Consider the following 15,476-nt stretch of genomic DNA (forward strand, 5'->3'; position numbering starts at 1 on the left):
TTCTTTGGAGTTCTACTTTTTCCTCCTGGAGGTTTTTCTTTTTTAAGGGGTGGCAGATATTCCATAAAATAGAGAGGTGGATGATTTTCAGGCTTATGGTTAAATGTTCAAAGTAAATTTAATATGTTATGTTTCACTTTAGTCTGTTTTCCCATTATTTTCAATAGCATCTCCATCATCTTTAGCTTCCAGTTTTGCAACATTGAAGCCGTTTTATGTGTTTTGCTTTTCCATCTGTCACCAAGTTTTGCTCATATGCTCTTTTCTTCTCTTCTCAAGAGCTTTATCTTAGCCTGGGGCTGCTTTACCTTGTAAAGGAAGGACCACAGTAGGCATCGCTTTCTTTTAAAAAAAAATCTTTGTTTTTTTTTCCTGGTTTAAAGGTGATTGTGATTTCTGCTCCAATCCACATCTGACTGCATAACCAAGGATGCATTACTTGACCTTGCTGAGTTTGTTTCTTCACCTGTAAAAACCAATAAGGGTTGCTGTGAGGATGAAACAAGTGAACACATGTGAAGCATTCAGCACAGTTCTTGGCACATAGAAAGTGGTCCATCATTTTCTATTTCTTTATTTTAGGAATTTGGAAAATGCAGAAAACTGCATAGAGAAAAGCGTTAATATCACTCAAACTCTTACCAGTCTGAGGGTAACTAATGATACATATTAATATACTTCAGCCATTTGCCCCCATACATGTAGTAAAAAAAATTGCTTTGTAATCTGCTCTTCGTTATGAACATTTCCCCACATAATTAGTATTCTTTCGTAATTTTTTTAAAATTTTAAATTATTTTATAAATCACAAATCAAAAGGTCTCATGAATAAATGAACTGTTGCAAAAATGACTAGTTTTTAAAAGCTTTATAAAAAAATCTTCCCCACTACAAAAAATGAGTAAAATTGAATCATCTCATAAAATAATCTTTAATAGCTGCATTGTATTCCAGTGCATGTCTATAATGTAATCAACAATAATACAATCAACCAATTTCTAGACATCTTTCATTGTCATGAATAACACTTTTTATGTAATTTTTTTCATATAAATAATATTTCGAATAATTTTTTTTCATGTAAACTTGTATTTTAAATCTTGTTTGAACACATTTATACATAAGTTAGAGCATATAAAAGACAAACCTTAGACAGATCTGTGTTAGATATGTTTTACAAAACAGATGTTAATTATAGCCGTCAGAATGCCAAAGACATCAGAGGTGATTTCAAATAGAGCTAAAGAAAACAAATACAAAAATCAAATCAAATAGCCAACAAACAAACAAAACCTCCCCAAAACTTAATTCTTAATCTCCACAATTTCAGGTTGACCAGGCTAAAGAAACTTTATGATTTTTAGGAAGAGAATTTTAGAGGTGAGAAGTGCTATCTGCTATTGATCATGGCTGAGGGCAAAGTCTGAAAATGAATAGTTCCAAATGCTTATCTAAGTTTGAGAAAGAAATATGAACTAGGGAAGAAGCTTCAAAATGATCTCTTTAATGTAAACACAGAACAGAGAAAAATTTGTGCTTGATAACAATAAACCTAGCAGGATTTTAAAAAATAAGTCACCTCCCTATTTGCAATTTAAACAATTTGCCTTTTCTTTTTTTCAGGCACAGGACAACTTTGATTCTATCTTTGATGTATACAGTTATGTTAATTCTTACTTTTTCAATAATTTTAAGTAAATTCATGCAGTAACCAAAGATGCTAGTGCTGATAATGTTACATTACTTTTTATTTGAGGCTTTACATTTCCTTGCTGAGCCTTTTCCACCACTATCTCTTTTTGAAACTCTTATCAATTATCCTCCTCATTTTTGCTTCCCTGCCTCCTCAAGACCTTCTTGTTGTTTCTGCTGTGTTCTTGAAGGTGTGCACTGATTAAAACCGTAAGTGTGTTATATGTGAACTCTGTAGAGACTGTGTGTGCCAAAGTACCACCACTTGAGTACCTTTACATCTTGTAATTTAAAAGATGGCCCTGCCTTCAAGTAAAATAGGAAGAGCACACATCTGGGTGATTGTCACAGAAACCCACAGGAACTAGAAACAGATACATTCTAAAATACATTAAAAGTAATTGCTGGAACAGATTAAGTGTATTCACTTGTAAATTTCCCTTTGGAAATAATGTTCAAGATAACCTCGGCACTTCTTCAACAAGGATATTATGAGCAATACTTTGATAAACATGTTTGCTCACAAGTTTTTGTGCTCATCTTTAACTTTTTTTAAGGGCTACAGGTATGGCATATGGAAGTTCCCAGGCTAGGGGTCGAATTGGAGCTGCAGCTGCTGGCCCAAGCCACAGCCATAAGCAACGCAGAATCTGAGCTGTGTGTGTCTGTGACCTGCACCACAGCTCAAGGCAATGTCGGATCCCTAACCCACTGAGCAAGGCCAGGGATCAAACTGGCATTCTCGTGGATACTAGTCAGGTTTGTTTCTGCTGAAGCACAACAGAAACGCCAACTTTTTCTTAAATTCCTAGAAAGGCCGTTACTAGGTTAACTGTGTAAACTAGTCTAAAGTTATTGTTACATTTTTTCATTTGTCATCCAGAAAGATTTCCAATTTATATTCCTATCCCAGTGAAGAAAGCTGGTTTTCCATTCCTTCAGACTTTTTATTTGTCTCCTTGCTTTAATCTCTATTTCCATGTGTTTTGAACTCAGCTGCAAGCACATCTTTCCTCAATCAAGATTTGATCATTTGTTCCCCTCTTTTCAGTTTTTCGGTTGTTTCCTGTTACTAACTGGCAGAAATCAAAGGACCCTGACTTAACATGGGGTCAAGATTTCCCCATCTGCCAGCTCTCTCATACTCCTAGCTTCATTAGCTTCTTTTATTATTTTCCCATGAACTCACATTTCACCATGCCTAGATTGCTTTCCTTTCCTCCAGCAAGTGCTTCTTACCTCAAAGTTGATCCTTAAACTCCACAGGAATGATCTCCTGATTCTTCCTCTTGGGCCCTGTCTTTAATTTCTATACCTAGCGGCCGCTCAGCACTTGCCATAGCTCATATATTAAATAATTGTTCATTCATCTCAGGATGCATGCCTATTTTTGTAAGGTTTGAAAAATGTGTTTTTCCAATGTTTCACCTGTGTGTGTTGTTTGCATGTTAAGACTGCAGGTTTATGACAGACGTTTATTCTCCCCACAGTGTCCAGTCTAATGTGCTTTACTGAGCAGACACTCAGTAAATTAGAATTGGCTGGCTGATCGGTTTTCTTTTCAAGATGAACCGTGAAGAATTTAGCAGATTCTAAAACACACTTTTTGTGTACACCCCTGCCCCTGGCCAAATTCTTTCATGTACATTGGCTATTTCTTAAAGAACATATATATACCTGTCATAGTAAATAGTGTTTTAGTATAATGACTAATATCTGCATTCTACCTACCTAGGTCCCCAGAGTTTAGATTAATCATTCTGCTGCTTTTATCTTTTTCATCCATTGAGTCCTTTTACAGGGTTTACTCTAGCTGGTTACTGTCTTCTAGACTGAAGTTGGCATGAATAATATGAATGTTTGAAAATTCTTGAAGAAGGTGCTTTGGCACCTTTTGTGCTCTACCTCATAAGCTTTTAGCTCATCTTTTTATTCCAGCTGTTTACTATCTCAGGTGTAACCAAGGAACCCACGAACCTGTATCTTCCTCTTTCTGCTCTGAAGCTTCTCTGCCTCCACCTGGGGTACTTTGGGAAACTACTCAACAGTTCAGACAAGCAAAACATGAATGTCGAGGTGGAGTTAACACCCCTCTACTAAGGCAACCCTTCCCTTGCAGACACAATTCTGAGCCACTCTACATGACTGCTTACAGAGTCCCTAGCAGAATCGAGCCCATTCAAGCAATTATGGAGAGGAAATCATTAAATAAACCTTCCTATACAGCTTTGTATATGAAGTACATCCTTTACCATGTTGGCATGTAAATGATGATTTGGGTTTCAGCTGTTTACTTCTTAAAATAATGACATCAATGATATTTAAAGACCAAATGTAGTTCCATTTGCTAGGAGAAAACCAGACTCTTTATGCTCTATCTAGAATCATGAAAGGAAGTTCTGATTGCGGGCAAAGAATTATGAACTGTCAAAAAGTTTTCTCAAAAGGAAACTGATTCTCACAGTCATTGATTCTTGGATACAGAATTAAGCTGTGGTGCAAAGCACTGAACTGGATGCTGGAGGAACACTAAGATGTCTTAAGATACAATCCTTATGCCAGTCAAACTAAAGGGGAACTAAAATACCTATACCTCTATAAACACTTGGAAGACTGTTGGCTGCTATTAGGTGGACTCACTAACAGTTTATAGCACTTGAGCCAACTTTGAAGGTTGTGAAGGATTGGCCAAAACCAATCATTTGCCTAGTTTAACTCTAAATTATTGTGGAGATAGAAAATAACAGCATAAATTGCTCACAAAAGTATAGAGTACTGCACAAATGCAAGATACTGGTAATGTTAACCAAGTTCTGTTTCTGGGATAGGTCAGTTATAAGAATATGCTATTTAGGACTTAAACTTCCACTAGCACTTATCATTGATTAAAGAATAGAGGCATTCCCATTGTGACTTAGCAGGTTAAGAACCCTACTAATATCCGTGAGGATGCAGGTTCGATCCCTGGCCTCGATCAGTGGGTTAGGAGTCTGGCATTGCCAGGAGCTGCAGCATGGGTCACATATGCAGCTTGGATCTGGCATTGTTGTGGCGTAGGCCAGCAGCTACAACTCCAATTTGACCCCTAATCTGGAAACTTTCCTGTGCCACAAGTGTGGCCATTAAAAAAAGGAGAGAAAAGTAATCCTGTATTTTAGTTTTGATTTTTACTTCATCTTTAGGATCCCAATGAAATTTGATCTTTTTGTTTGTTTGTTTAATGGCCACACCTGCAACATATGGATGTTCCTGGGCTAGGGGTCAAATCAGAGCTGCAGCTGGGGTCTATGCCACAGCCACAGCAACACCAGATCCTAAATCCTTTGGGTGAGGGCAGGGATTGAATCTGCATCATCACAGAGACAACGCTGGGTCCTTAACCCACTAAGCTACAATGGGAACTCCTCCAGTTGAAATTTTAAAATTTAAATTGCTCTTTCTATTATCTTTTACTTGTGCAACAGTTACAATCTTAATAATATGACAACCTTTTTATTGAGATATAATTGACATTAATTTCAGGTGTACAACATAGTGATTCGATATTTGTATACATTGCAAAAATGATCACAAGATCTAATTAACCACACATAGTTATATATTTTTTCTCTTGTGATAAGAACATTTAAACTCTATTCTCTTAGCAACTTTCAAGTATGCAGTACAGTATTATTAACTGTTGTCACCATGCTATACATTATATCCCTAGGACTTATTTATTTTACAAGTGGAAGTTTATATCCGAAGCCCACTTTCACCCATTCTGCCCATCCCCCATCCCCACCTCTGACAACCACTCATCTGTTCTTTGTATCTATGAGTTTGGTTTTTGCTTTTTGGTTTTGTTTGTTTTTAGTTTATGCATATAAGTGAGATTGTACAGTATTTGTATGACAGGCTCTTTTTTAGCATAGATTTATGCTTGAATATGAGGTTTTAACTGACATTTGAATACACTTAGAGTATCACCTCAGTATAAAGATGATTTCTTGAAATATCTTGATAGAATCTAGTATTTTTCTAGAGTTGTTTCTCTCAGTTCCTCTTAAAAATCTTTGCCAGTGGAAGGAACTCTGTACAGTAGTGCCTTGTATCCACAGGGGATTGTTCCAGAACCCTCTCAGATACCAAAATCAGAGATGCTCAAATTGCATAAGAGATGGCATAATATTTGCATGTAATCTATGCATATACTTTAAATCATCTCTAGATTACTTATAATACCTAATACAATGTAAATGCTATATAAATAGTGGCACATGGCAGATTCAATTTTTGTTTTTTGGAAATTTATGGAATTTATTCCAAAAATTTTTTAATTGAAGTGTAGTTGACATATAATATTATGTTTTAGGTGTACAACATGGTGATTTGACAAGCAAATACATTACAAAATGATCACCACAATAAGTCCATTAACCATCTGTCACCATACAAAATTATTACAATATTATTGGCTACAGTCACACCTCAGAGATACTGTGGGTATGGTTCCAGACCACTGCCGTGAAGCAAATATTACAATAAAGTGAGCCATATAAATTTTTTGGTCGCCAAATTCATATGAAAATTATGATTACATCATAGTCTTATTAACTGTGCAATAGCACTATGTCTAAAAATGTACATACCATAATTTTAAAATATTTTATTGCTAAAAATGCTAACCATCATCTTACAAGGTAGGGTTGCCACAAACCTGCAATTTGTTAAAAACTGCAATAAATCAAAGCACAATAAAACAAGGTATGCCTATATATTCCTTATGCTGTATGTTACACCCCCATGATTTATTTATTTTTTAACCAAAGTTTGTACCTCTTAATCCCCTTTGGCTATTTTACCCAACCTCCCACTGCCTTCCTTCTAACAACCACCAGTTTGTTCTCTGTATATCCATAAATCTGTTTCTGTTTTCTTTGGTTTGTTTGTTTTTTAGATTTCATATGTAATTGAAATCATATAGTGTTTGTCTTTCTCTGCCTAATTTATTTCACTTAGCATCATACCCTCAAGTCCATCCATTTTGTTGTGAATGGCAAGAATTCCTTCTTTTTTATGGCTGAGTTTTATTCCTTTGTATGTATATATACACCACTTCTTTTATCCATTCAATGGATGTTAAGGTTGCTTCTGTGTCTTGGCTATAGTAAATAATGCTGCAGTGAACAGAGGGGTGCATATATCTCTTTGAATTAGTGTGGGTGTTCCCTCGGGTAAATAGAAGTAGAATTGCTAGATCATTTGGTGATTCTATTTTTAATTTTTTGGGGAACCTTCATACTGTTTTCCATGGTGGCTGTATCAATTTACCTTCCACCCGCAGTGCACAGGAATTCCTTTTTCTCCACATTCTCACCAGCACATGTAATTTGTTGTCTTTTTGATGACAGCCATTCTGGCTGGCATGAGGTAATATCTCATTGTGGTTTTGATTTGTCTTTCTTTCCCTGATGATTAGTGATTTTGAGCATCTTTTATATTCCTTTTGGCCATCTGTATTTTGGAGAAATGTCTATTCAGATTCTCTGCTCAGTATTTTAAGTAGACTTTTAAAAATTTAATTGTATGGCTTATTTATATCATTTGGAAAATAACCCCTTATAAGATATACCATTTGCAAATATCTGCTCACATTCAGTAAGTTACCTTTTTGTTTTGTTGACAGTTTCCTTTGTTGTGCAAATGCTTTTTAGTTTGATGTAGTTCCGTTTATTTTTGCTTTCATTTCCTTTGCCTGAGGAGACAGAACCAAAAAATTATTGCTAAGATCAATGTCAAAGAGCATACTGATTATGTTTTCTTCTATGAGTTTTATAGTGTCAGGTATTACATTTAAGTCTTTAACCCATTTCAAGTTTATCTTTATATGTGGTGTAAGAAAATGATCCTGGGAGTTCCCGTCGTGGCGCAGTGGTTAACGAATCCGACTAGGAACCATGAGGTTGCGGGTTCAGTCCCTGCCCTTGCTCAGTGGGTTAAGGATCTGGCGTTGCCGTGAGCTGTGGTGTAGGTTGCAGACGGGGCTCGGCTCCTGCGTTGCTGTAGCTCTGGCGTAGGCCTGTGGCTACAGCTCCAATTCAACCCCTAGCCTAGGAACCTCCATATGCCGCGGGAGCGGCCCAAGAAATAGCAACAACAACAAAAAAGACAAAAGACAAAAAAAAAAAAGAAAAAAGAAAATGATCCTTGTCTTGTGGATGGGCTACACTTGCGGCAGGCACCCTAGTGTGCAGGGTAAGCTGGGTTATAAGGCCCAGGTGTTACTGTTGCAGGCGTTTTGATGTGCAGGGCTGGCCCCTGGGGCAGGAGTCACTCTAGGGGGATGCCAGTGCCTGCCAAGGGTTCCTGACGGGACTGGCAAGACTGGGGTCACTTTGGGGGGCTCTGGTTCTGGCCAAGGGCACCCATTGGCCTGATGGAGCACGGTTTCTTTCTGAATATTTTCAGTCTATAGCTGGCTAAATCCATAGATGTGGAACCCACAGGTGTGGAGAGCTGAGTATATATGAATTTATACTGTTTTGAAAAATGCCATGATTTAACTCCAATATAGTAAAAAAAAAAATGTAGGCCCTCTTCAAATACCTACATCATGATTTTAATTAGAAGAGTAAACCAGTGGACACAACTGTAAGGAAATGTGTGGTATTCTTTCAGTAATACAGCATACAGCAATATTTGTAAAATGTGCATTATAAGATTACTTCCTGTACCTCAGATATTTCCATAGAAAAAATGAAAAGACAGATGTTACACTGAATAGCAAGGTAGTATGAGCTTTAAAATAGTTATTCTGCAGTGTGTTTCTTCATTTTCCATTGTCAGAAAGAAAGAATTTAACTCTAGAGTTAAAAATATTGTGCTAATGTGCTGAGTCCATTTACATTTTATGGAATAATTTTATTTGTTCTGCACTAGCTGGCTGGCAGAGAAAATGAGCAGTGTTTGATGATTTAAAGTTGTAATTTCATCTACACCAATTTAGGGGATCTAAATATAAATCTAGAAATAAAGTGTTGTGTGCTACAGTCGGCTACTCTAAAGACTGAAATCCCCACCACTTCCCAGCAGATTTTTCCTCAGAAGTCAGTTGTCATTGTTCTGGCAAGTTTTTTTTTCATCCTAAATTATGCTAACATTTAGAAGAGAAACTATGAAGGTTACAAAAAATAATATTTTTAAGATAATTTTGTTGTTGTTGTTGTTGTCTTTTTGCTATTTCTTGGACCACTCCTGTGGCATATGGAGGTTCCCAGGCTAGGGGTCGAATTGGAGCTGTAGCCGCCGGCCTACACCAGAGCCACGGCAACGCAGGACCCGAGCTGCGTCTGCAATCTACACCACAGCTCCCGGCAATGCCAGATCCTTAACCTACTGAGCAAGGGCAGGGACCGAACCCGCAACCTCATGGTTCCTAGTCGGATTCGTTAACCACTGCGCCATGACGGGAACTCCTAAGATAATTTTTAATTACAGGAATTTTAAATTATGTGGAAATATCATCGCCTTATTTTAGGCCCATATCTCAGAGACAGTGCTCTCTAACAATTTCTCTTATTTCAGTTTTCTAGTGATCATGTCTATAATTTTAAACCATGCATGTATGCCTTCATTGATCAACTTTAGACCCCACACATATGATGCAGGACTGCACTGTAAGAAGATGCCAAAATTCTTGGCATTCTCAAGAGTTATGTCTTAAAATGTTCAATTCCCCTGAGTTCAATTCCCCTGAGTTCAATTCCCCTGCCATTCTGTCACTTAATTTCTCCCTTGATGTTCTGTGTAACCTTAACTGTGATTCTCAGCTGGAAGGGAGAAGAGCATGCTATGGCCCCAGTCCACTAGAACAATGTGTCAGACTCTGGGAAGGTCTTTTTCAAAGTACAGATGCCTTTCTTCCTCCAAGGGAAATTATGCTTACCTTGTTGAAAGTCATTGCATGTAATTTCAATTGTTACTAGTTGAGAGTATATTGTGTGCAGATAGCATAGAAGCAGAAAAAAAAAAAAAAAGTTAAGAATGGTATATATAAAGGCCAAGACATTTAAGTGGTGAACAGGTTAAAGAACATCATTGTCTTAGATCGCTTCATTTTCTGTTTATCCTATTATTGCATTATCAGCCCTAGGCGAGGGCTTTCTTCTCTATTCACTTCACAAGAGTTCCTACATGAGCATTAATGAGCAGAGAACATCAAAGCAGAGACATGGGTGCCCTAGCATAGGATTTACTGCTGAAATGAGTTACTAGCCTCTGTGTTCTAGACAAGGGGGAGTCAGATTTATATCCAGTAAAATTACTATCATGGGGCCTTCTGGGCTCAGCAGACTAGTTGAAACTCTGAGTTCTAACTCCATGAATGCCAATCCATCACCTTTTATACCTCTAAACCTGTTAGAAAACTCTTAGAGGTCTGTGACTCTGCGTATTTGAAGATCCGCCTTACTTGGTACAGCAAGGTCTAAAAATGACAATGACAAGGATATGCTTGTGTAAAGGTTTGGTCCCATAGTACTTTGAGTTCTCACCACAGCACTTGAGGGGAAGTGAAAAGCCCAAGATGAGAAATACTAATGGAGCTCTCTACTTGTTTTATCTGCAGACAGCAGCTGAATATGTAAAATCTCGACTTCCGGAGGCTCTTAAACAGCATCTCCAAGACTACGAGAAAGACAAAGAAAACAGTGTATTGTCTTATCAGACCATCCTTGAACAGCAGATTCTATCAATTGACCGAGAAATGCTAGAAAAATTGACTGTATCCTATGATGAAGCAGGTATGTTGGTCTTTAATACACACACACGTTTTCTCCCTGAAGAAATTTCTTTTTAGCCTTTGGTTAAATTAAGACCCTTTTCTTTGGTAGAAGATGAGGGGCAGACTGGATTCAAAGTTATATAACATGGATTAACAGTAAGTTTCTTTGCAGTTTTAGTATCAAAGATTTCGTCAGGAAATATCTAAAAATGGCTCTTAAATATCAAATCTCTTTAAAATTTTTGCTCTTTTCTAAATGGAATTTTTCTGCCCTTTTATCAGCCATGTGCTCCTATCAATTTAATCTTAAAGTGTCACTTCAATTTTGGATACCAGCTGAAAACTTGCATCCAATAATCTAAGAACTGTTTTTTGCTTCAAGTATTATTTTTTAATCTCAGAGATTTTCTTTTCTAAAGAGGTACCGTTTTTTTCTTGACGTTTCAGACTGAACTTTATATATACTCTTTTCCTTCAGCTTCTTGGATGAAGCTGAAGGAAAAGAAAATAAAGTCCCTAACACCACATTGGGCATTTTGGTTCACTGCCTTGCATAAGTTCCTATTATCCAAGGGCACTTATTAAAGAAGGCATAGATAACACCATATTTACCTATTATATGGTCTGTCAGATAAAACCTAATTTTAATGAACCCAGTGCAGTATTCACTTGGAATTATTAAAATCTTTAATAAAATTGAACTTAGGGGAAATATCCTGATTTAAATGGTTTCACCCCCCCCCCCCCCCACACACACCCCCTGTGGAGGAAAAGTATGGGAAAACAGGATTATAATGGTCAGACATTGGTAGTATTAACCCTTATTTCAATACCAGGGACTTATATTTTCGTTTCTACAAGGAAATTGCTGTTATGTATCTTATTTTCTTCTTCATGATCTAAAGTCTCAGTGCTGACATTCTTAATTTAACATTTGATTTCAAACTTGAATAGCAAACAGAAGAGCAATTTTTTTAATAAGCTACACATGCCTAACCTCTGTGGCAATTTTTCTAGTTATTAAGCTGCCCACATTTTCATTCAGTCTTCTCACCCCTTACATCCTCAGGATGGATCCACATTTCTAGCCTTAACCAGGACATCTCTACTCTCTCTAATTCTCCTTTGCTTAATTGATTCTCCAGAAATATTGGCTTTCTTCTGCCTGTTGGGTATTTAGTTATTTGGTCTTGTTTTTAACATTCTTCTGTTTGGAATTCTCATTCATCTCCTCTCTCTTCCCCAGTGGAGTAAAGTAAGGCTATGATCAGCCTGATCCAAATAATATGTAAATATTCATAGCATCTCAGAGATCACAGAACTCAAACAGTCCACCCACTTCCTGTCCCCAGATCCATTTTATAATGAGAAAACTGAGACCCACAGACTTGCCTGAAATAACACAGTCACTTAGATGTAGAGTGGAACTTGACCTCCTACTTACTAATCAGGCTGAGCTTTCACCATATTAATGCAGGTTCTCATTCACTCAGTGGGCATTTGTTGAGCGCATAGCAATACAGTAAGGCAGTTGGAAGAAAGAGTGAAGGGTGTAGAAAAGTTGGGGAGGAATCCGAGATGTAGAAAACAGAGGTCTCGCTTAATGAAGTCTGGCTGGGAGCTAAAACATAGATGTTTGACTTCTGAAGAAAAATTCCTGAGAATATGGGAATAAGTATCTTCTGTAATATCCACAAGCTATTAAAGTGAAGCTGAGGGGATGTGGAGTAAAGGAATAGTGAGAATGGCTCAAGTTTTCGGTGGAATTCTTTGGGGGTGGGGATCATTTGCCTGAACCCTGAAGGATGAAGGATGAACATAGATTTGTGCTAAAAGAGATGCACTTCGTGTGATTAAAGCGCTTAAGGGGATACCAGGGTGGGAATCAACATCAACTGCAACCTCCCACCACTCAGCTTTCTCTTCTTCAGTAATAATTTTTCACTTCCAAGCACTGTTGTTGAGCAATGATTAATCTGCAGAGGTACACTTGTACATAGTCCTTAGGAGCAAATACTTTGGCATGGAATTAATCTCTCAGTAAACTCTGTAGCATGAAACTGTGGAACTAACTACAGAATTGAAAGTTAGAGGATCTAAATTCCAGACCTTTCCTCTAGCTTAATACTGGTATGATTAACACTTAGAATTTTTGTTTCTTCATGTATAAAGTTGGGCTAATAACACCTCACAGGGTTATTATGATAATAATATCGTGTTTGGAGAGGTCCTTAGAAATCATATTGCAACTGCCATGAATGCTGAATAAGAACAGATTTATCTTGTATGTAGCTCAAACCAGTTTAAAGAGTTTAAAGTAGTATTAGAGTTTTGTTTTGTTTTGTTTGACATGTAGTGTTTGGCAAACAGAGGCAATTTTTTAAGAATGATCTTCAGAAGCTTTGGTAAGTCAGGTAATACCTATTTGTTAAATCACCCACTCCAGCCTTAGCTTGCCCTTGGTCATTCCTGTGTGAGGTGACACATTTGTGTGTATGTATGAATAAATGAATGTCACTGAGTGTTGTAAAATAAGGTCACTGCCTCCCCCTCCACTACCCGTATATGAATATATGAATGATTTTATTCCAAAAAAGAAAGTATGGAAAGTTATTGCTATTTAACAGAAAAATATTTCATCATAATACAAAAGAATCGGGATAGAAAATTGCTAATAGTATGTAACACCTTCAGATATAAACATCCTACATAAGACACTCATTTGCTTTAAACTGCTTAACTTCTTTCCATTGCTATCCCAGTTTTAACTTCCTGGCATTCTTAATTCAGCTCCCCCAGTTTTAGGGCGTAGTTAATGGTTAATTAGAAAATACCCTGGTCTTTAGAGAGGTTAATTTGTTATTAATGCTCATCTACTGATAAATCAGCCTGAGTGACTTAATGACAGTTACCACCATCTGTGGCTTCTAAACTTCTAAAACCAATTAATGAAAAAAAAAAAAAAAATCCTTAGATGCTTGTCTAAAAGCATTGTCTCAGAACCTTTTCTCCATTCCTTTTCTTTCTCTGTCTTTCCCTCTCAGTATCCTCTTTCCCCCTTAGGTATATACGTATCTTAATGCTTTACTCATTCACAATTCACCTGTCGAGCAACCTATCATATTTGAAATCCAGCAAAAATGGAAGGAAAGCAAAAGCTATAAGAAATCATACCATGTCACAGAGGCTACAGGTTCTCACCTAGGATCTATATATTATTATTTTATATAGTTCTGACAGGTTATATTTTCCATATGTGATGTTTTCTTTCTTAAAATTTGAGTGTTCCACTTTTATTGGAGAAATAGAAATAAGTAGAATGGTATTAATAGGAGACTAATAATTATCTATAATCCTACCATTGTAAACATTTTAGTATATTTCCATCACTCTCAGCATTTTTGAAATTTGAGATTTTGAGCAGTTTTGATATCTCACAGTTTTATGGCCTGCCTTTCTCACTTAACATTATTCCCTAAGCACGTCCTCATTTTACTAAAACCTCTTCATGTAAAGATAATTTTAGTGGCTGCCTAATATTCTATTCTTTGAAAGTACTATTCCCTAAACAATTCTTATGGTGGACAGGTATAGCTTTGGTTTTGTTTTTTTGCTGTTATGAATAATCGGTAATGAATATATACATTGGTCTGCATTTCATACTACTCTAGAGAACAGACTTTAGAAAACATGAGTTTAGAATTAGAAAGTGGGGAAAGGGGATGATACTTAGAACAAAGACTCTGAGAGCAGTAAGGAATAAGAGCAAAGAGTAACTCCTTGGAAATCCATAAAAAGCAGTTATCATCTCCCCAACATTGTACTACACTCAAATCAGCATTCACAGACCCTGTATTATAGAGTTGACATCGTGGATCTTCATAACAGTGACCTTTATTCACAGAGAAAAGATTTGATCATGTTAACTGTATTCTGTATATAAAAATAGGAATTGTATCTACCAGTTTAGAATGACTTTCATCCAAATGGTTAATTTTTAAGTTTGAATATTATGGGAATAAAGATGTTTTATGGTGTAATTGAAAGAGGTCTCGAAGCTAAAAGACTCAGATGCCATTCTAGCTCTGCCGCCAAGCAGATAGATGACCTTGAATAAGTCACCAAACCTCTCTAAAACCCGTTTTCCTATAACTCAAAGGAATGAACAGGATTTCAGTAGATGTCTTCCAGTTCTAAAACTATGATTCTGGTCTCTTGAACAGTGAAAAGCTCAGGTAGCCGTAGTTTCTTTGAGATTACACATAGCTGCTTCTTGAACCTTCTGCTTGTTCTGTTGCCCTTCTCCTCTCCTCAGACATCTCAGGCTGTCTATAATATCTGACTAAAAGATCATCACTTAGCTTCCCTGACATCTGCACATGAAATTTAATTTTGCTTGTATGCATGAAGCAAAGCTAGGTTTTGGAAGGAAAGATTCTGAGCCATCATTGATGGATTCTTGTTAGGATTGCTTTGATATTTTTATTAGCATTTATTAATGCTAAGCAAAATCTAGTATGAGAAATAAGATATGGTTTGCCGTTGGTCTCTCAATGTTTTTACTTGAAGTCTAAGTTCATACACATTTCAATAGATTGGGCTTAGCCACAAGAAATTTCCAAGGAAAGCAGTTGCATGATTTGAAAAGAAGAGATCAAAATAGCATTTCACATGGCCTCAGAGAACATCGTTAACCTAAATATTTATTATTTGTCACAGTGGACAAAAGGGTTGAAATAGCCCAAGAGGGACTCTTTCTTTGCATTATTTATTTTAGTACTTGTGCATTATCCATATTTTTCTAAGTAATCTCAAATTGTTTATAATTTTTTAAGTTTGAACATAAATAATCTATGTATTCCCTCATTAAGGACAAAGCAATGTGACTTGTAATGCCTTGTTTGAGGGAATTATGAGTAGAAGAGGCCCATTTATCTGAGAATGATATTCTCTGTTGCACGTTCAAGAAGCCTAAGACATGGGAAACTGGAGTGAAAAGAGCCCCCTTCTCCCCTCTGGG

The 15,476-nt window shown here is 36.8% G+C and overlaps 1 protein-coding gene and 1 long non-coding RNA gene across 2 annotated transcripts in view; one reads left to right on the forward strand and one right to left on the reverse strand.

Moving 5' to 3' along the window:
- Nucleotides 1-15,476, forward strand: part of PPM1L (protein phosphatase, Mg2+/Mn2+ dependent 1L) — a 311,755-nt gene that overhangs the window by 202,833 nt on the left and 93,446 nt on the right. Inside the window, exon 2 of the mRNA XM_047785727.1 lies at nucleotides 10,301-10,475. Within this exon, the coding sequence (XP_047641683.1) occupies nucleotides 10,301-10,475 (175 nt within the window). The remainder of the gene's footprint in view (nucleotides 1-10,300; nucleotides 10,476-15,476) is intronic.
- LOC125130361 (uncharacterized) lies at nucleotides 142-7,373 on the reverse strand. Its single transcript, XR_007135717.1, has 3 exons — nucleotides 7,342-7,373; nucleotides 1,148-1,240; nucleotides 142-466 (listed from the first exon to the last, which is right to left on the reverse strand). It is a non-coding gene; the product is annotated as an uncharacterized LOC125130361 (long non-coding RNA).

Source organism: Phacochoerus africanus, chromosome 1, assembly GCF_016906955.1.
Source record: "Phacochoerus africanus isolate WHEZ1 chromosome 1, ROS_Pafr_v1, whole genome shotgun sequence".
Taxonomy (NCBI): domain Eukaryota; kingdom Metazoa; phylum Chordata; class Mammalia; order Artiodactyla; family Suidae; genus Phacochoerus; species Phacochoerus africanus.